Source organism: Lissotriton vulgaris, chromosome 4_1 (assembly GCF_964263255.1).
Source record: "Lissotriton vulgaris chromosome 4_1, aLisVul1.2, whole genome shotgun sequence".
Taxonomy (NCBI): domain Eukaryota; kingdom Metazoa; phylum Chordata; class Amphibia; order Caudata; family Salamandridae; genus Lissotriton; species Lissotriton vulgaris.
In genome coordinates this window covers 552,223,016-552,245,711 of record NC_141691.1, presented here as the reverse complement: position 1 = coordinate 552,245,711, position 22,696 = coordinate 552,223,016, and the positions used below count along the sequence as shown (strand labels likewise).

At 50.7% G+C, this 22,696-nt stretch overlaps 1 protein-coding gene across 48 annotated transcripts in view; it reads left to right on the top strand.

Moving 5' to 3' along the window:
- The window catches only part of CLASP2 (cytoplasmic linker associated protein 2), a 1,795,600-nt gene that overhangs the window by 1,722,826 nt on the left and 50,078 nt on the right, over positions 1 to 22,696 (top strand). For all 48 annotated transcript variants that reach the window (XM_086964693.1, XM_086964694.1, XM_086964709.1 and 45 more), the window contains one exon: positions 7,632 to 7,760. In XM_086964693.1, coding sequence (XP_086820819.1) covers positions 7,632 to 7,760 — 129 coding nt within the window. The remainder of the gene's footprint in view (positions 1 to 7,631; positions 7,761 to 22,696) is intronic.

Here is a 22,696-nt window from a genome sequence, read left to right as displayed (position 1 = left end):
GCCCTCGGATCCCACGTATATTAAGGGACATTTGCCATTGGACTCCCTGGTGGTGTCCAACGCTCGGAAGAGGGCGAATTCGCAGACTACTGGTGATGCTCCTCCCCCAGACAAAGAGTCAAAGATCTTTGAGGCATCAGGCAAACGCATTGCTGCACAGGCAGCAAACATCTGGAGGATCTCTAACACCCAAGCCCTGCTTGCACGTTATGATAGGGCTCACTATGACACATTAGAGGCCATCCTACAACACTTGCCTGACCAATACAAGGAGGCGGGGGAGATGCTCATTCAGGAGGGTAAACTGATTACTAATGCATCCATCAAATGTGCCCTAGATGTAGCAGACACTGCCTCCAGGGCTATCAATACAAGCGTGTTACTCAGACGCCATGCCTGGCTTCGGATTTCTGGGTTCAAGCCCGACATACAGACCACATTACTGGGTCAGACGGTGAACCCGGACCATCTGTTCGGCCCTGAGGTAGACGCCTCCCTGGAAAAAATGAAGAAAGATACCGAAACTGCCAAGTCTATGGGGGCTTTACAGAGTCAGCAGTTTCGGGGTGGTTCTTTTCGCCGCTCCAATTCAAGAGGCACCTCAAGAGGCCAGGCACCCCAGACCACGCAATACTACAAGGGTAACACCCAGTCCTCGTATAACAACAACAAGGGCAGGGGTGGCTACAGAGGCAATAATATCAAGGGCAGAGGACGTGGAAACAATTCCTCCAGGTCCACCGCCTCCAACAAGCAGTGACGTCTTGTCACTTCCCCCCGATCACACAACACCTGTCGGGGGGAGACTACAGCAGTTCCTGTCGGCGTGGAGGTCCATCACCACGGACAGGTGGGTGAGATCTCTTATCCAGTACGGGTACTGTCTAGAACTTACGTCCATTCCACCGGACATACCGCCAAGAGGCCGTGCTATGTCCGACGAGCACTTGACCTTGTTGCAGCAAGAAGTACTGATCATGCTGCAAAAAGGGGCGATAGAGCTCGTTCCATTGCAGGAACAGGGAACAGGGGTTTACTCCCTGTATTTCCTAATCCCCAAAAAGGACGGATCACTCAGGCCGATCCTGGACCTCAGGCCCCTGAACTGGTACATCAACTCAGAGCACTTCCATATGCTCACATTGCAACAGGTGCTTCCCCTGCTCCAGCGGGGGGACTTCCTCGCAACGCTGGATCTGAAGGATGCTTATTTCCATATTCCCCTGCACCCTTCGCACAGGAAGTATCTCAGATTCAAGATCTTAGACCAGCATTACCAGTTCAGAGTCCTGCCGTTCGGGGTCACCACGGCACCAAGAGTTTTCACCAAATGCCTAGCGACTGTAGCAGCGCATCTCCGTCGCCAGCACGTCCATGTCTTTCCATACCTAGACGACTGGCTTATTCAGGCAAAGACGGAACAGCAGTGCGTAGACCACGTGTCACGCACCATTCACCTCCTGCACGATCTGGGATTCTCTCTGAACTACCCGAAGTCCCATCTCCAGCCCGCCCACGTACGACAGTATCTGGGCGCGACGATCAACACTCTGGCGGCCACTGCGCAGCCGAGTTCAGTGAGAATCGCCGGCATCCAAGCGCTGATCCAACGATTCAGACCCCAGACCTCGCTTCCAGCGAGGGTGTTCATGCAGTTGATAGGCATGATGGCTTCCTGCATCTCCATTGTCCCGCACGCGAGACTACATATGCGTCCGCTTCAGGAGTGCCTGGCACGTCAGTGGACTCAGGCTCATGGGCAACTGACAGACCTAGTGTTGGTGAGCGGTCGGGCGTACAACTCTCTGCATTGGTGGAATCCACAAAACCTTTGCAAGGGCCGACCATTCCAAGAGCCTGTCCCACAGATCATCCTGACAACGGACGCCTCTCTCCAGGGATGGGGAGCTCATGTACTCCATTACACAGTGCAGGGACTATGGACACTTCAGCAAAGGAAGATGCACATCAATGTGTTGGAACTGATGGCAATCTTCATGGCCTTAAAGGCGTTCAAAGTACATCTGTGCAACAAGGTCGTGTTGATCCGGACGGACAACATGACAGCCATGTACTACATCCAGAAGCAGGGGGGAACACACTCTCCACAGTTGTCTCATCTGGCTCAGAGCATGTGGAAGTGGGCCATTCAGAGGAACATCTTCCTCATGGCAGAACATCTCCCAGGCAAGGACAACCAGATGGCGGATCTGCTCAGCAGACACAGCCATCAGATGCACGAGTGGGAGTTACATCCATCAGTACTCCAACCGTACTTCCAAAGGTGGGGTCATCCAGAAATAGACCTGTTCGCCACAAAGGAGAACGCAAAATGCCAAAGCTTCGCCGCCAGGTTCCCACACCCCCAATCACAGGGCAATGCGATGTGGATGAACTGGTCAGGCAGATTTGCGTACGCTTTTCCCCCAGCACCTCTGATACCGCTGGTGGCGCGCAAGCTCAGGCAGCACTCGATGACACTCATCCTGGTTGCTCCAACGTGGGCTCGCCAACCATGGTACACCACGTTTCTGGAACTCTCCGTGGTACCGCATCAAAGGCTTCATCTCACTCCCAGCCTTCTGACGCAGAGCCATGGCGACATTCAGCACCCAGATCCGCAACAGCTCAACCTGGCGATCTGGCTCCTGAAGTCCTAGAGTTTGGCTACCTCAATCTTCCTCCCGATTGCATGGACATCATTCGGGAAGCGAGAAAGCCCACTACTAGAGCTTGTTATGCGGCTAAATGGAAGAGGTTTGTCGTCTACTGCGGGGAGCACAGCATTGACCCGCTAGACGCTTCCATTCAAAACATCATATGTTACCTCTTTCACCTGTATAGGTGTAATCTAGCGTACTCTTCCATCCGCATTCACCTGTCTGCTATGGCAGCATACCTTCAGAATAGGCAGCACCTGTCACTGTTTAAGGTCCCTGCTATCAAGGCCTTTCTAGAAGGACTCAAGAGAGTCATTCCACCAAGGACCCCACCAGCCCCGGAATGGAACCTCAATGTGGTTCTTACAAGGCTGATGGGTCCTCCCTTTGAGCCACTGCACTCCTGTGAGCTCCAGTTTCTTACTTGGAAGGTTGCGTTCTTAGTAGCTATTACATCGCTACGGAGGGTTAGCGAGCTGCAGGCGCTCACCATCCAAGAACCTTTCTTCCAGGTACATGCCAACAGGGTGGTGCTCCGCACTAACCCTAAATTCTTGCCCAAAGTAGTCTCACAGTTCCACATGAACCAAACTATTGAATTGCCAGTGTTCTTCCAAAACCCAGAGACGCTGGCGGAGCGGATGCTCCACACTCTCGATGTAAAAAGGGCCTTGATGTATTATGTGGACAGGACAAAAGATTTCCGCAAAACCAAACAACTTTTTGTTGCTTTTGCCACTCAACACAAGGGAAACGCAATCTCCAAAGCAGGAATAGCTAGATGGATAGTAAAGTGCATTCAAATCTGCTACGCTAAAGCAAAGCGCACTCTCACTATACCACCGAGGGCCCACTCCACTAGGAAGCTGGGGGCCTCTATGGCGTTCTTAGGTAACATTCCCTTAGAAGACATCTGTAGAGCAGCCACATGGTCTACCACTCATACTTTCACCAAGCACTACTGTGTAGACGTGCATTCAAAACAACAGGCAGCTGTTGGTCAGGCTGTTCTAAAAACGCTTTTTCAGACTGCTGCAGCTGGCACGGGCGGCCGCCGCTAATGGAGGGACTGCTATGTATTCTATGCACAGATATGAATTCAGCAGCCCACATGCCTCGAACTGCAAATGCTACTTACCAGTATGCATCTGTTCTTGGCATGTAGGGCTGCTGACATTCATATCGCCCACCCTCCTCCCCGGCGCCTGTAGCAGCTGCAGTATGTATTCATATACAAACATATGCTCATAGCATGGTCATCACTCACTTCTTCACTCCATCTCTGCCTATGGCTAAAAACAATCTGGGGATGGAGGCGATGCCCATGCGCACTGTAGTCCAGGGGAGGAGCCACCTATCTCGTGATACTTCGAAGACTCTTCCAGGACAACAATGTGCAATCATCCGGACCCAACACTAGGTGGCGGACTATGCACAGATATGCACAGATATGAATGTCAGCAGCCCTACATGCCAAGAACAGATGCATACTGGTAAGTAGCATTTGCAATATGTGGCTCCTCACCCTACCAATTGTGAATTTTATCAACTCCTGGGCAAGGCAGGGCAAGGCGAGAACATGCAGACTCTGTAGGTATCACAAAGAATCCTGGCTTCACTTATTGTGCTGCTGCCCTAAACTTACTAGTTATAGTCATCGCCTGCTAGTTCCTTTGTGTCTGGTTAATAGAATAAGAACTTGCAGAACAGCCTCAGTCTTGTGCTTCTCTAACACTCCAATGATCCTAGTAAGGATGAGGATATTTACCGACATTATTCTATCAGCACTCCAAACATTGCGTGTGGGCGCTACTGGTCTAGATGCTATCCGTATAGTGCACAGCCCGACTTGAAGCAGCTCCATTTTAATCCAAAGATTCTGACCATCTCCAGCCTGCTAGATCTCTTGATAAGCACTTTTCATCAATGTGTTTCTCTTACTACGTTCTTAAGAATTCATATAATGACAATTCAGACTCTGCTGCCTGCTAAGGCGTTCCAACACCATTCTGAGATGCCACCCTTTTAATTTCTTTAAGTATTTTTAACATTGACAGTTTTTATAACTCTGACTTTATCTCTCATTTTGTATTCAGAAAATATTGGGTATGTTGTTTGATGGAATAATTTTAAGTAGTTGATCATGAATAAATTATTTCATTCATATCAGAACCCATCTCACAGATGCCCTGAGTGAGTAAAAAGTGTCAGTGTGGCAAACTCCTACTCTGTCTATCCAGACAGCCTCTGTTCTACGTCCCTGCACTTTACCACCAAAGCAATTTTTAAACTCAGAAGTCATTCTCTTTAGTGCTGGCTCATCCCACTCTTATGGTGTAATGTTCTCCAATCTGGCATGAACAGATATTCCTCTATAATAATAAATGTATCTTCTTTCTATTTCACTTTGACTAATAATTGAGGTAAACATGCCACCTAATTTCCTATTGACAACAGTTTTCTGCCCCATCAGTATTTTGGATGAAAAGAGGTACCGTAAAATCATATGCCCCTAAGAAGTACTTGTGTTTTCTGTCTGTGCTGTGGCCCTCAAAATGCCCTCTTGATATTCCAATGATTGTATCAGCACTACCATAATTGTTTTTCCTCCCATGTGGTATTGTTTGCAGGGCCCCACGTCAGTGGCCCGTAAGCCTAACAAATTATGGTCATGTTGTCTCAGGTCTCATTTAAATTCAAGCAGCTTCCCCCATTCTGACTCAGCGTAATGTCTGTTCTGTATACGAGGCTCCAGGATTTCACAGGTTTGCTTGCCTTTTTGAGCCAGGTTTGCTTTAAATTTTATTATGCTTTCAAAGCAATCCTTTGAACATGCATCTTTTGTAGGAAGGATGACAGTCTCTTTGCTGACTTTCTCTAAGTTTCCAAGACTTTTTTTCTGTTTATCCCAGTGGTTGTCCGCACTATTCAGGGTACCTCACACCATCCCCTCTGTTTTGACTGCTTTCTCTGTCCCCTCCATTCTGCCATTTATATTGAGGTGGATTGCTTTTGGCAGGGCTCTTTCAAAAACAGTCACCTGCAGTGATCTCCTGGCCGCCTTGTTTATATCAACTTTTATCTCTGCATGCTGGTGTTTGCTTTTCTTCCTTCTCCAGATGTGTTTTGTATTGTTTCTCCTTATTAGGGTGGTTGTAGTAGCTTCAGGATAGTCTTCATTGTCTTGGTTCTTCAGAAATTTAAAAACCTGCCTACCGATTCCCTGTGGAGTCCCTATATTTTTCCTTTAAAATTTTTTCTTCCTGAGATAATCCCACATTTGCCAAAGGGTCAGCATTTAGCCATTAGCACTGGCCGTTCCATCACTGTTACCCTTTTTGAAGGAGTTGTTAACCTCAAGAGTGACTGATGTTTTCACCCCTTTCTTTGATGATCATCTGTTATGTGGAGTGAGCTGAGGCTGGAATTCCACCGTTGCCCTATTTATCTTGAACCAAATCTTTGAAATAATCTAAGGAACCAGAGGTGGTTGGAGTTTGAGTGATGCACAAGATCCATTGTAAGGCTCAGAAACCACTGAACCCCCCATCATGGGATTAGTTTATTCCAAGTAGGCATACATATTCTTACTATTTGGATTTATCAACAACTTTTGGGTTTGATGGGCAACAATGCAGATTAATAAATTAACACAAGCCATACAAGTGTATATTGAGAAAATATTGTCGTTAAATTTTCTTGTATTATCTGTGACAATGTATTTTTAGTAGCATATTATAAAATCCCTTATGATTCTTTAGATTCTTGGAAGCATCTCTAAGCTTCAATGATTCTAAATGATTCCATTTTAAGGGGGATGTCTGTTTAGCATTGTCGCACCTGGAGTTGTCATTAACAGACAGTAAAGCATCCAGATTACATTTCAAACTTTGCCTTTACAATTTCCCCCTGAAGAACCCAGAAAAGGCAGTTAAACTTTGTCATCATAATTTACTCCTGAAGTGTCATGGAAATGCTAAACTTTTTTTTAAATGAAAAGGAGCAGAAAGTTGCTTCTATTTTGTTTAAGTATTGAGTTGCCAGCATGTCTGCTTTATTTGTATTCATTAAAATTATATTTGTTTAACATGTAGTGCATTAGACTATGTGACAAATTTGATAGCCACTGTTTGTTTCAAGTTTGACACTCAAACTTAGTTGCTTTGATGTATCTTCAGGTAGTGTTTTGCATTTCAAAAGGATTGTCTGGGCAAGGTTGGTATTATTATTCTTTGCAGGCAAAAATTCAAGTCACGCATTGGTTTTTGGTGTGAATTCTTTATGAAAGAATGATCACTCTTCTCGAGAGTGAGTGGAAGAACAGCCAATACATGTTTCGCCCCCTTACATGGCCTCCCGGCCTGGGGCTTCCTCAGGGCATTTTTATAAGACAAGAAAAAATGTCAGAGTAAGTAAAGCCTTCAATAGGTCCTGGGATTTTGTGTTCAAGCATAATGCCGGTCCTGGGTCACGTCCGTGATTGTAAGTCGACTCTCTCATAAAGAATTCACACCAAAAAAACAGTGCGTGACAGGAATTTTTTCCTGAAAAGAATAATATAACCATCTTTGCCCAGACAATTGAAGTGTGTACATATTAGGGGGTTAGGGTTTTCCCCCTGTCATGGGCAGGAACTAAACAAGAATATCTTGCTGCTCAAATCTACGGCGAGTATGGGATTAGGACCTTTCACCCCTTATTTTCAAAAAAACTGTGTTTTGCATTTCCGTTGCAGTGACTCTGTCACAAACATAAAAGCATCATGAACAATTATTCTTATTGTTATACTTTATGAAAACCTAGTTTTAGTATGAGTCCTAGTCAGAACTACTACTAATATTAGACTTACTCAAATGTAAAGTTAAGTGGGACTATTTAATGTTGCTTGCAATGTGAATTTTCTATAACTTTGTATCTACTTGAATACTTATTGAGAGAAAATAATACTTACAATTATTTTATAAACTTTAGTACTCAATCCGAGCTTTGGCTTTGCGGGTCCTAAGAGAAATTCTGAGGTATCAACCAGCCAGATTCAAGAATTATGCGGAATTAACCATTATGAAGACACTGGAGGCGCATAAGGATCCTCATAAAGAGGTAAGGACACTGGGTCAGGCTGAAATGTTAATATGTTCTTTGTAATGTGCATCAAGGTAAATAGTTCTGGGGGAAAAGCTGAATTTTGCATGCTCAATAGAACTGGGCCTTCCGTGGAACTTTTCTGCTGTTTCTAGGTACCTTTATGTTAAGAAACTGAATAAAAAAAGTGTACTTATTGTTCTAGCTTATCTCTAATCTGTGGCCTATGGGTGCTCAAATGTGTTTGTATAAAATTCGACCATGCGAACTGTTCTATGGTATGACATTTGGTAATAGTTAAATCTGAAAGAAACAGGTAGTTATAGATTCCCTACCTTAGAATCTCCCACATGCGTCATACTGTATTCGGAAAGTTTTTCATCAGCAGTACCCCCTGCGCGTCAGAAGGTGGCATTGGTTGTCTCCGCGTTCGTCATAGTGGTCGCCATGACTGAGCTTTTTTCTCGACTTTTGTCGACTTCGTTGTTTTTCGAGTACTCACGACTCCTGGTGCACGAGGGATGCCCAGCTTTTAGACTTGCAGTTCCTGTACCCGACTGATGTCGGTGACGGATCCGCACCGCTTGTACCTCTACTGCCTGGAGCGCGACCACGACCACAGGTCGCGCTCCAACTGCCGGACCATGGGCCTGAAGTCTTTGACTGAACGGTCCCGAAAGCTACTCGAGGCCCGGGCAGTCGGCTCCGTGCCGTTCGAGGTCCCAGATGCAGAGGAGGTCGAGGGACCGGTCGCAGAGTCATCACCATTCATCTTCTAAGTCTTCGCACATGGGGTCAGGTAAGTCGATGCACAAAAAGAAGTCAAAGAAGCATAGTCTCTCTTCAACTTCTCCCCGTCCGTCTGTGACACGACAAGGGATGCAGGTGGTGCCCCTCCCACGGCTCTGCGTGCGAGGCCCGTAGGGTCGGCTCTCGGTGTCCCCCCTTCCCGGGACCAGGAGCGACCCCTGCCCAGCTTGGTCAGTTCTACGTAGCGATGCAAGCCATTTTTGGGCATTCCGACTTTGCTGGCGCGTCTTCCGGGCCCACGGATTTGGCTGGGGGCCCTGGGCCTTCGGTGGCTTCGGCCTCCGCACTCCAGGGTCCCCTTGGATCTAGGCCTGGATCCGGATCGGCAACGGTCGACCTCGTTACGCCCCCCCCCCCCCCCCGTTGCCAATTCCACCGGCACTACGCCCGCCACCGGCGTCCGTTGTGTCCCCAGCCGACGTTGACAACGGCCTCCACCTCGAGGTAGACACAGAGTCAGACCGATCCGACGCCGGCGGGTACGTTTGTGCCCCTGTTCTACCCCGGCTGTTTGAGACCAGATTGGCAGCCAGAGGAGGGTGAGGAGGACTGGGAGGGGTCTGGGGACCCTTTAACCGACCAGTTGGTGTACAAACCGGACTGGCGAGAGGAACTTGGGGAAGCCAGTGGTTTGGATACCTCACCAGACCTTGGCATGTTGTCTCCTCCTACCGTGGCTACAGCGGAGGGAGCGTCATACGCAGTGGTGTTGCGTAGGGCGGGCGAGTCTCACCCCCTCGAGCTACCTACGGTGGCAGTCAGGACTATCCTTCTGACAGAGGTCATTCATCCGGCAGCAAGCTCTTCTGAGCCCCTGCTGCCGTTTAATGAAGGCTCACGGACGTCCTTTTAGGCACGTGGTCTAATCCCAACCCAGGGGCTCCTGTGGAGAGGACGATTGCACAATGCCACCGCCCGGCCCCTGGTGACCCCACTTTCCTCTCCCAACACCCCACCCCCGAGAGCGTGGTGTACAAGCTTCCATTTCTAAAGGCGCCTACCCTACCGCACCAATGGAAAGGTAATCCAAAAAGCTGGACCACCTTGGGAAGAAAATGTTTTCTTCCGCCAGTTTGAAATGGTGGTCATTAAACACTGCATTTCTGTTGGACCGTTACATCCAATCTGTGTGGGATACAGTGGCGCAGGTGCTGCCTCAGTGTCCGGAGGAGGCCCGGGCCATACTCTCCTGTGCAGTTGCCATGGGGAGAGCAGCAAAGTTTACTATCTGCTGTGGGCTGCATATCTGAAAGAGACACGTTAGTGATAGATTCCTTACCTTAGAATATCCCCAGGCATCAGACTGGATCCGGAATGTTTTTCGTCAGCAGTGCCCTTGCGCGTCAATAGGGGGGTGTTGTAAGCACCGAGATGATGTCACGGAGACTACTTAGGCACCACCCATATGCTCTGACGTCAGTTCTTTCTTTTTCCGTGCCAGCAAGCGCAGATCCGGTTAGAGCACGTACCCTAGACACTTTTTGACTACCTTTTTGGGACTTTTGTCTCTACTTCTTTTGAGTCATTGACTCCTGGTGCGACGAAGGGATGCCTGGTTAAAATCCTGCAGGCCTGTCGCCGTACAATGTCGGTGGTCGACCCCCACGGCGTTTGTCTCTACTGTCTGGAGCGCGTCCATGACTCCCGGTCATGTTCCGACTGTCTGGCCATGGCTCTGAAGGCTTTGCGGGAGCGGTCCTGAAACTGATAGAAGCCAGGCAGTCATCTCTGCGCCGTTTGAGGTCCAGGGGTCGCTCAAGGGACGGACCGCGGAGCCATTACCAGTGCTCCTCAGGGTCTAAATATTCACCTTCGGAATTGGGTAAGAAATGTCACAAGAAAAAGTCGAAGACGCTTGTTCGCTCTCCGACATCCCCCCCGTCGGACTCCGGATGCGGACGAGGGGGCCAGGGTTTCATCCCCTGCGGCTCCGTTGGAGCGTACGAGTCCCGCAGCCTACCCACCTTATCCAGGTTCGTCAGCGGTGCCATGGACCGTCTTTTCAGGCCTAGGGCTCCCGCAGACGCGCCTTCGGGCCCTGTGGTCCCTTTCAGGGACCCTTGCACCGCAATGTCCTCTGCCGGCGGCTCTGGTCCCAGCGCCTCAGGATTCTCCACTGGCAGCTCCGGCGCCCTCTTCGGCTCCGTTCCCGGTGCCGCTGTGAGTTACGTTTGTTCCACCTCCGCCCTTGCCTGAATTTCCGGGCAATTTTGCTCTGGCTTGGGACCCTAATTGGGACATGGAGCCGTGTCCGGCAGTTCCCAGCGCCATTGGAGCACTTGTTTTCCCCTGTGCCTCCCCCGCTGCTGCCGCCTGTACTACAGGCTGAGGAGGAGGGGTCGGAAGACCCTCTTGCACGCCAGGGCAAGTCTGAAAATGAGTGGGTGGAAGACTCGGAGGACGCAGGTGGTCTTGACCTCTCCTCCGAACCTGGATTTATGTCTCCTCCCGCAATCATGGAGGAGGGTGCCACGTATACTATGGTCCTCCGTAGAGCAGCTGAGGCCCTTGACCTTGATCTGCCTATTGTCGCTCACAAGACCAACCTCCTTACTGAGGTGCTTCAGCCGGCGGCAAGTTCTATGGAACCTCTGCTCCCGTTTAATGAGGCCTTGACGGATGTTTTGATTGGCACCTGGTCTAGGCCAGCCACAGGGGTTCCTGTGGATAAGAACCTAGCCAGGCGTCATCGCCCGGCACCGGGTGACCCGGCCTTTCTGACAAATCCCCCTCCTCCAGAGAGCCTGGTCATTCAGGCCTCCACTTCCCAAAGTGCGTTCCCTACCCCCGCCAGATAAGGAATCAAAAAAGCTGGAGCAGTTTGGCAAGAGGTTATTTTCCTCTGCCAGCTTGGGGCTGCGGTCAGTTAACACCGCATGCCGTTTGGCCGCATTTCCTAGGCTGTGTGGGATACAGTGGGGCAGACACTGCCCCAGTGTCCGGAGTAGGTTCGGGCTGTACTTTCCCAGGCTGTGGCGGAGGGAAAGGATGCCGCGAAGTTTGCCATTCGGTGTGGCCTGGACAGCGATCTCCACAACAGTGGCCCTGCATCGCAATGCCTGGCTACGGTCCACTGGGTTTTCGGGGATGTCGAGAGTTCCCTCATGGACATGCCTTTTGATGGTACTTGGCGAAAAGGCAGACAGTGCGCTGGAGTGTTTCAAGGACTCTTGGGCTACAGCCAAGTCTTTGGGTCTCTCCACCACGCGCCCGGCCACGTCTACCTTTCGTGGCCACGGAAGGGGCGTCCCTGCCAATCGTTCAGTCAGAAGCCTGCGCAGAACCAAACTCAGCACAGCCGTCGGCGTGGAGGCAGCCGTGGCGGCACAGGGGGCCAGCGTGCGGGTCAGTCCACCTCCGCTCCCGCAGCATCCGCCTTAAAGCCTTCCTAGGCAGAGCTTTGGGGTGCACCCCACACCAGTGGGCGGCAGGATTCGTCATAACTTTCACTGGCGTTCTGTCACTTCAGACAAGTGGGTGCTGCAACTCGTCCGGAGGGGTTACTCCCTCCCCTTCGAGTCTACCCCCCCACCAGCCATGCCACCTCAGTTCCACCGCATGTCGGGGGATCACTTTGCGCTTCTCTAACAGGAAGTTATGGCCCCTCTTGGCCTAGGGGGCCAACAAGGGCGTTCCTGAGCCAGAAGTAGGACGTGGTTGTTATTTCCTCTACTTTCTGGTCCCCAAGAAGGATAAAGGGGGCTTGCGCCCCATCTTGGACCTCAGGAACGTCAATCGATTCTGGAATGAAAAGTTCAAGATGTTGACTCTGGCTCAGGTCTTAGCTGCCCTCAACCCTGGAGACTGAATGGTAGCGTTGGACTTGCGGAACGCATATTATCACATCCCCGTCCTGCCAGCCCAACGGCATTACCTGCATTTCACAGTAGGCCAGGAGCATTTTCAGTTTGCTGTGCTCCCCTTCGGCCTTACCACTGCCCCTCGGGTGTTCACGAAAGTGATGGCCGTGGTCGCAGCTCTCCTGCGCAGGTCAGGGGTGTCAATCTTCCCCTACCTCAACGACTGGTTGTTGAAGGCATGCTCGCCCCAGGCAGTTGTCACCCACCTTCAGACTCTGCAGTGGGACCTGAAGTTCCAGTGGGCGCAGCATCAGGGCAACCTGTCCGATCATGTCCAGATCTCGGAGGGCACTGCACGACAATTACAGTGGTGACTCACGAATTGCGATTGGGTCAATGGCAGATCCCTCTCCCTTCCCCAACCAGAGCACACAGTGGTGACGGATGCATCCCTCCTGGGATGGGAAGGCCACTTGGGAGAGTCAGAGATCAGAGGCCTCTGGTCTCCGGTGGAGTCTCGGCTCCATATCAACCATTTGGAGCTTCGGGCGATCTGACTTGAAGGCATTCCTTCCTTCTGTCTGGGGAAGTGTGGTGCAGGTGTCCACGGACAACACCACCGCCATGTGGCATTACAACAAACAGGGCGGGGTGGGGTCCTGGACCCTATGTCAGGAGGCTCTGCACCTCTGGACATGGCTGGAACATCAAGGCATTACCTTGGTGGTTCAACACCTGGCAGGTTCTCTGAACTTCGGGGCGGACAAACTCAGCCGCCGGTGCTTGATGGATCACGAATGGCGTCTGAACGTGGACGTGGCGCAAGGGCTCTTTCAGCAGTGGGGAGAGCCTTGGTTAGATCTATTTGCCACCGAAGAGAACCCGCAATGTCATCAATTTTGCATGTTGGAATTTCCAAGGAGGCACTCACTCGGCGATGCTTTTCGTCATGAGAGGATCTGCGGTCTGTTGTACACCTTTCCGCCAATACCACTTCTGCCCAGAGTGCTGAAGAAGATTTGGCACGACTCGACCCAAGTAATCCTTCTGGCTCCGGATTGGGCACGAAGATACTGGTATCCCGACTGCCTCTACAGGAGGCTCTTCTGTCGCAGGGGACGGTCCTCCTCCTGAACCTGTCCAGCCTCCACCTCCATGCGTGGAGATTGAGCGGCGACAGTTGACAGCTTTCGATCTTCCTCCCGAAGTCTGTGATACTATTCTGGCAGCCAGGCGTCCCTCCACTAAGACGGTATACACCTGCAGGTGGAACAAGTTTGTGGCATGGTGCACAGCTAAGTCTGTGGTTCTCCTTTCTGCTGCTCTTTCCGCAGTCCTTCTGTTCCTTCTTTCTTTGGCCCAGCAGGGCTCTGCTCTGGGCACTATCAAAGGTTATCTTTCGGCCATCTCCGCCTTTCTACGGCTTCCAGATCAGCCTTCTCTTTTTAAGTCTCAGATTGTTAACCGTTTCATGAAAGGCATTACGCACACGTTTCCTCCTGTGCCATTCATTACGCCTCAATGGAACTTAAACCTTGTCTTGACTTATCTGATGTGCGCTCTCTTTGAGCCCCTTCATAACTATCCTTTGATCTTCTCACTCTCAAGACGGCTTTCCTGGTAGCTTTCACTTCTGCCAGAAGAGTGAGTGAGCTCCAGGCTCTTTCTTCCAAACCTCCTTTCCTTTTTGTTCATCCAGACAAGGTGGTTTTAAGGACCAAAAGGTTGTCACGCCCTTCCACATTGGGCAGACCATCACTTTACCCACCTTCTTTCCACCTCTGCATCCTTCAAAAGAAGAAGAGCGACTCCACCGTCTGGACCCAAAACGTGCGCTCTCGTTCTGTCTGAAGCGCACACAACAGTTCCGGGTGGATGACCAACTTTTTGTTGGCTACATGGGCGCCAAAAAAGGACGGGCCGTGCGCAAACAAACCATCTTATGGTGGGTTGTTCTGTGCATTAAAGCATGTTACTCGTTGGCCAAGAATGAGCCTCCTGTGGGGCTGCATGCCCATTCTACCAGGACAGCGGCAGCCTCTACTGCCTTGGGACGGGCGTTCCCTTGCAGGACATTTTTCAGGCAGCTATGTGGGCTTCGCTGCACACGTTTACCAAGCATTACTGCCTTGACAGTCAAGTCCAGAGAGACTGCTTCTTTGGCCGTTCGGTTCTCCGTGACTTTCTGGTGTAATCTTGTTCGCAGACCCACCTCCGGGGTTGGTATTGCTGGGGTATCTATTCTAAGGTAAGGAATCTATCACTAACTTGTCTCTTTCAGATGCACAAGTTACTACTTGTGTAACGATATATCTGAAAGAGACATAAGTTAGTGATAGATTCCTTACTGCCCCACCCATCCTCCCCGTTCTGCTAACTGATTTCTAGGGTTAAGGTCATCCATTTGAGGGCCCTAGTTTCATGCCACCAGTGGTCATTTCTTGCATGGCTCTGCGTTTCTTGCGCGTAGAGTCGTATACAGACCTGACGTCAGCACGCATGAGTGGCGCCTAAGTAGTCTCCGTAACGTCATCTCTGCGCTCACAACACCAGCAACGGACTCGGAGCCGCACAACGCCACCTACTGATGCGCAGGGGTGCTGCTGACTAAAAACTTTCCGGATCCAGTCTGAGGTCTGGGGATAGTCTAAGGTAAGGAATCTATCACTAACTAATGTTTCTTACAGATATATTGTTACACAAGTAGTAACTTGTGCACCACCGACCCACTTGACAGGACTATTTCCACATCAGTATCCCTTCGCTGCTACGCCTGGTTGCGTTCGACTGGTTTTTCCGGGGATGTCCAATCCATCCTTATGGATATGCTCTTTGATGTCCGTTGCCTTTTCGGCGACAAGGCAGACAACGTGCTAGAGCGCTTTAAGGACTCTTGGGCTATATCCAGGTCCTTGGGCCTCTCCACCACCCGTCCTGGTCAGTATGCCTTTTGCCCCTTTCGTAGCTAAGGAAGGGGTGCCCGCTACGTCCCGCCCAGAGCCACAGGCCGGCACAAGCTGTTATAGCCCCAGCGCTCCCGGGGACGTGGGAACCATCAGCGTGGTTCTGGGGGCCAGCAGGCGGGCCAGTCCACCACAGTACCCTCTGCAGCAGCCTCCAAACTCTCCTAGTCTGATCTTTCAGGGCCACCAAACACCAGTGGGCGGCAGGATCCACCATCACCTCCCCCTCTGGTGCACCATCACGTCGGACAGGTGGATTTTGCAAATAGTCTGAAGGGGCTACTCCCACCCCTTCAAGACTACCCTTCCCTCCTTGCCACGTTAGTACCATCGTATGTCAGAGGAACACCTGGAACATTCTTGGCCAAGGGTGCCATTGAGCACGTTCCTGCCCCATAAGTAGGTCATGGTTGCTATTCCTATTACTTTCTGGTACCCAAAAAGGACAAAGGCCTGCGTCCTATTTTGGATCTCTGGAACGTCAACCCCTTCCTCTGGAAGGAGAAGTTCAAGGTGTCAACGCTTGCCCAGGACTTGTCTGCCCTAGACCCTGGATACTGGATGGTAGCGTTGGATTTGCAGGACGCTCACTTTCACATCCCCATCCTGCCAGCCCACCGTTGTTACCTGCGGTTCCCGGTAGGCCACGAGCAGTTTCAGTTTACTGTGCTCCCCTTTGGCCGTACCAGCGCCCGTCGGGTGTTCACACGAAAGTGATGGCAGTGGTCGCAGCTCATATGTGCAGTACAGGGGTTCCAGTCTTCCCTTATCTCGACAATTGGCTGTTGTAAGCAGGCTCGCCCCAGGCTGTCGTTTCCCACCTCCAGACTACGGCCAACATCCTACATTCGCTGGTGTTCTCCATCAGCGTGCTGAAGTCATACCTGACCACTTCTCAGAACCTCCTCTTCAATCGGAGCGGTTCTGAACATGACACAGTTTCGGGTTTATCCTCCCGAACAGCGAGTCAGGGATATTCGGGCTATGATTCTGATCTTTCAGCCCCTATCCCGGGTTTCGTCAGGATGACCTTGAGGCTGCTGGGCCTCATTGCCTTTTGTATCCTGCTATAGATCATGCCAGGTGGCATATCCGGGCTCTGCAGTGGGACCTGAAGTTCCAGTGTGCGCAGCATCAGGGGAATCTGTCTGATTGCGTCCAGATCTCAGAGGGCACTACACGACAATTGCAGTGGTGGTTCACGAAACAGGATTGGGCCGATCCCTCTCCCTTTCCTAACCAGAACACACAGTGGTGACAGACTTATCCCTTCTGGGATGGGGTGACCAGATGGGGGAGGCAGAGATCAGAGGCCTCTGGAGCTTCAGGCGATCCGTCTTGCACTCAAAGCATTCCTTCCCTCTGTCAGGGGAAGAGTAGCCAGGTGTTCACAGACAACACCACCGCCATGTGGTACTGCAAAAAACAAGGCAGGGTGAGGTCGTGGACCCCATGACAAGTGTCCCTCCGCCTCTGGACATGGCTGGAACATCAGGGCATATCCCTGGTGGTTCAACATTTGGCAGGTTCAGGTTAACGCCAGAGCAGACAAGCTCAGCTGCTGGGGCATGATGGATCACAAATGGTGTCTTTACTCAGAGGTGGTGCAAGGTCTCTTTCAGCTGTGGGGAGAGCCTTAGTTAGATCTATCTGCCACCGAAGAGAACTCGCAATGTCAGCAATTCTGCACGCTGGAATTTCCAAGGTGGCACTCGCTAGGTGATGCTTTTCGTAGCAAGTGGAGTCGCAGTCTTCTATACGTCTTTCCGCCTATACCACTTCTGCCCAGAGTGCTGAAGAAGATCAAGTGTGACCAGGCCCAAGTCATTCTTGTGGCTCTGGATGGGGCACGAAGAGTCTGGTATCTCGAGCTGCTCAACATGGCCATCGATCCTCCAATCCGACTGCCTCTTCGGGACGATCTTCTGTCGCAGCAGCAGGGAGCAGTCCTCCACCCGAACCTGTCCAGCTTCCACCTCCTTCCATGGAGATTGAGCTTCGGCAGTTGACGTCATTCGACCCGCTTCCTGATATCGGTGATGTAATCTTGGCAGCCAGGAGTCCCTCCACTAAGACTGTATACGCCTGCAGATGTAATGAATTTGTGGCGTGGTGCACAGCAAAGGTTGTGGATCCCCTTTCTGCCCCTCTTTCTGAGTTTCTCTTGTTCCTCCTTTCTTTGGCCCAGCAGGGCTCAGCTCTGGGCACTCTTAATCTGTACCTCTCGGCCATTTCAGCCTTCCTCAGGATCCCTGATCAGCCTTCTCTTTTCAAGTCCCCTGTTATAAATAGATTTCTTAAGGGCATAACTCATCTTTTAACTCTTGTTCCCTTCGTAATGCCCCTGTGGGACTTGAACTTATTTCTGACATATCTTATGTGCGCTCCCTTTGAACCACTGCGTAACTGTCCTCTCAGATTTCTAACTTTGAAAACTGCTTTTCTGGTGGCCATCACCTCTGCACGCAGGGGGATTGAGCTGAAAGCTCTGTCTTCCAAGCTTCCCTTTCTGGCTGTCCATCCAGACAAGGTCGTTTTAGACCTTCTTTTGTTCCCAAGTTGGTTACTTCTTTCCACATTGGCTAAATAATCACTATGCCCACCTTCTTTCCGCCTCCAGATCCTTCAAAAGAGGAAGAGAGGCTCCACCTTCTGGATCCAAAACCTGCGCTTTCTTTCTACTTGGATCGCACCTAACAATTCCGGGTGGACGACCAGCTCTTTGTTGGTTACGTTGGTGTTAAGAAAGGTCGGGCCGTAATAAACAGGCCATCTCCAGGTGGGTCGTTCTGTGCAAAGCCTGCTATTTTTTTGCTAACAAAGGAGCCTCCAGTGGGGCTGCACGCCCATTCCACCAGGGCAACGGCAGCTACTATTGCTTAGGGACGAGGAGTACCCCTAAGTGACATCTGTCAAGCAGCTCCGTGGGCATCACTGCACATGTTTACGAAATACTGCTGCCTGGACAGCCAAGTCTAGAGACGGCTTCTTTGGCCGTTCTGTTCTCCAGGACTTTCTTGTGTGAACTTGGTTCGCAGACCCACCTCCAGGGTTGGTATTGCTGGGGTATCTATTCTAAGGTAAGGAATCTATAACTGTTTCTTTCAGATGAACAAGTTACTTACCTTCGGTAACGATTTAGCTGTAAGAAAAATAGGTTAGTTATAGATTCCTTACTGCCCCACCCATCCTCCCCATTCTGCGAACTCACTTCTAGGGTTAAGGACATCTTTTCAGGGCCCTAGTTTTGTGCACCAGTGGTCAGTGTCTTGCATAGGTCTGTGCTTCTGGCGTGGAAAGTCATCTACAGAACTGACGTCAGCGTGCGAGGTCGGCCTCTGTGTAGCTACCGCAACGTCATCCCGGCAACCACGATGCCGACGGCGAGCATGGAGTCGACCAACGCCACCTTCCGACATGCAGGGGTACTGCTGACGAAAAACTTTCCGGATCCAGTCTGACGCCTGGGGGGGATTCTAAGGTAAAGAATCTTTAACTAACCTATGTTTCTTACATATAGAGCTTTACCGAAAGTAAGTTACTTGTTCTTTAGGTGGAGCCTGGACACATTGGAATTTTGTATATAAATGTAAATTAATGTGTGCATTTATATGCCACAATGTGCTGTTTAATAACCTGTTACTGGCCCTAATGGGAATTTCAGAGGTGCGTAAAGTCAACTCAGACCTGCCATGGGGTTTTGGCTTTTGGAAGTAGTCTCGGGATAAACTACAGAGGAGAACTTACAATTATTCTTTTTAATTGCAGTCCTTCTCAGAATTCAACCTGTGAGCCTTGTTAATTCTGCACCTCCAGATTTAATGGGACCACCAGAACTAACACCCCCACATTGGAGCTCTCATAATGTAGACCTGAGGGTAGGAACCATTGGTGAAAATGGGAATGCCTTGCTCCGTAGGAGGTCTGTCTTTTATAATGTGTTTTCCAAGATACTTGACTTTATTTTGATTTCAGGCTTGTGCTAAAAGTGATACATCGGCATCATGAAGGTACCCCCACTACTGTGTTGTCATTTCCTTTTTTTCACTTACAGCACTGATTCTGAATCTCACAGCTCCAGGAGATTTTCCAGTATATGTTTCTGTAACTTTATTTTTATCAATACGGTGCATTGCCACCTAAGTTGACTTTGAACCAACGGAGGCTAGCATATATCGGGGTGGAGGGCGGGGGTGTGGGAGCCGGGACAGGGTGTAAAAAATAAAAATATTTACCTCCTCACCACGTCTCACCGTTCTCTCAGTCATCCTCTCCGGAACAGAGCACCCAGACCCCCCTGAGTCAATCGCAACGCTCCTGTTAAAAATGGGATTTCTGGTTGGCTAGGGCACCCGCCTAAGGCAGGCAGAAACCACCAATCTAGTCAGGGCAAGGGAGTTACACACCAAAGATAACCCCTGCTCACCCCCTTGGTAGCTTGACTGGAGCACTGCAGCTTATCCCATAGGCGATGTGTAAAGCGTTTGTGCAACACACACACACAGTAGCAGCACACTAGGCACACCACAAAGGAAACTCCATTGAAGCTTATATAAAAAATAGCCTTTGTAGTACTCATAAACACATTAGATCATAATCACAAACATACACTGTGCTACCTGGCACTAGGATATACTTTACAGGGCATTATGTACAGGACAGGGCCAATCGGGCCACTGTCACAACCATTCGAATGCATGTAGTAAATATAAAACAACCAGCAGCTACTGGCATTAGCATTTAGGCACACACACATTATGTATCCACATTAGGCATAAACCAGTTATGCATAAATCATAGTACATTGAGCATAAAGCACTTTAGGCATTAATTACATTAGCTCGACAGTGCACCATAGCAACACTGCCCAGGTGCATACATCACCTTAGGGCTTTGCTCTCTACCAGTCAGTGTTGTGGGGGCCCTGTCCTGGGCTTGCGCCGCAATGCCCCCTTACAGCAGACTTGCCCTCACAAGGCCTTTACACTGGCCCCTCTGGCTGCCGATGCACCCCCAACAAATGTGCACAATGGGAAAAGGGGAGGAGGTGCAACTCACCATGGTCTCCTACAAAGAACGCCCCAATGTTGCAGCGGCCCCCACTGTCGCGGTGCAGCTGTGAAGAATCAGCACCAGCACCAACAGTGCCTGGGGAGCCTCATTCACCGGGCTTCTCCTGGTGCAATCAATCGGCACCAACCGTGTGCCCTCTCCAACCCCACTCACCGGGGTATCTCTGCGGGCTCCGTCTCCTTTGCTGAGGTCTGGCCAATTCCATCAGTTCCCTGGTGCCGAACCATCGGCAAACGTGTAGCGAACTCTTCACACCTTCTGTGGACCTCGTAGCCCTCAGCTGTGTCGGACCGGGAGACTCTGCTCCCTCCTGTTGGGCACTCGTCGGCTTCCTCCTCCATGTTCGGGCCGGGAGAGGGGGAGCACTGCTTCCCCCAAGCACGGAGCCTTCAAGAGGCTCCCGACGCGATCCTCCTCGTGGGACTCAGCTCACAACCAGGCAAACTTCTGCCTGACTTACTCTTCGGAACTGCTTTCTCTGGCCAGCCCCTCCCACAGTTAGGCCTTCACTGCCTGACTTCCGGTCTCGGCTGATTCTTGGAGCAAAGTCTCTGTTGCTCCTGCGGCCCCTTCCCACCGGTCAAGGACATAAAATCACGAGCGCTCACCGGGCGCTGGAAGGCAGGAACCCCCTCCCTTTAGGGATCAAAGGAAAATAGATCCAAAAATCCCCAGCACACGCTGCTGGCACACAGGCACAGCGCTGGGGGCACAGTGAGGGCAAGGAAGCAAAAGCGCTCAGCCTGCGCTTTTGGCAGATCTCCTCCCTCACGCCTGGCAGTGTTCTCCGAGCACGCTTCTTTGGCGTAATGGCAGGCAGCTCCCCAACAAACCTGGGGGAAGTCCAATGCCACCAAGGGCAGAGCTGGGCACAAGCAGGCCAGCATGTAGGGACCCCCAGGTACCAGGAACTGAGTCACACAGAAGTTCCTCCTTGCCCAGCAGTCCTTCAGCCTCACAGCTCCAAGAAAGCAACAACTTTCATGGGGTCACAGCCCCATTATTTATACTAGTAATGTCTTTGTACATAGGGCTCTGCACCCGGTCCATACCTGTTCTGGGGTGCACTTAATATTTGTATACAGTGCTCAAACACCCTCATTGTCAGTGTAGGTCTTGGCCCCAGACATACCACAGGGGGGGCGGAGCCAGCATTGTTTAAGGCAGGCACAGACCTATTCAGGGTCAGGCACTACTCCTCCCACTACTCCAAATGCAGATCTGCCTATTCAGCCTAGCGCTGACTTACCCAGCCCCTCAGGAGCCACAGCACCTCCCCAGTCCCTGGCACTCCAGAGCCAGACATGCAATACACATCAGGCAGGCACAAAGACACATAGCACACCGAAATGCCAACTTCTAAAAGTGTCATTTCTCTATTAGTGATAATAAATCTGTGCACACCATTATGCAGCATTTATTATTACTATTCCAAACATTAAACTTGACCACCCTGCTCCTCTCATATTAGAAATTACCACTGAAACACTTATCAGGGAGTCCCCAATGCATTCCTATGAGCAGCAGTGAGAAACCAAAATGGCTGCTTGTCACTAACAGGTCATGCCACATAGTTAAGGTACATGTCCTACCTTTTACTTACCATGCACCTTGCCCATAGGGCTAGCTAGGCCTACCTTAGGGGTGACGGATATGTAGTAAAAGGGGAGTCACAGACGTGGCACCCACTTTGTGCCACATCACAGCGGCAGTAAACTGCTCCCACAGGCCCTGCAATGGCAGAGGCCTGAGACAGGTTTAAAAGGCTACTCTGGTGGGTGGCGCAAGCAGCACTGCAAGCCCACCAGTATCATTTAATTTACTGGCCCTGGGTATCTGAGATACCACTTTACAAGGGACTGACATACGCCAAACAGGTGTAGACCAATCTTACGATGTTTACCACAGAGAGTACACGGACTTTACACTGGACAGCCGTGCTAAAGTGCCCAGAGTCCTAAAACCACCAACACCAGGTCATAAAAAAGACTAGGAGGAAGGCAAAAAGTTCAGGGATGCCCCTGCAAAAAGGGCCATGCCCAACAGCTCCATTGCAGCATTGGGATTGGTAAGCACCCAGGCTCCCCTGAGCCAATCACATTGCTGCAATGAAGCATTGTGATTAGCCTTGGTGCCATAGTTCGGTGCTCAGCAAGGGAATAAGGACCTGGGTATGTTCTTTATGTAGGCTGTAATGCTGTCTGGGTGGAGAACATGCAAAGTGCGCATGAATGTTAGGCCGGCAAAACATTCTTGCACACTTTAGGGAGTGCAAACCACTCCTCCCCATCTCTGTCAGCAGAGCAGC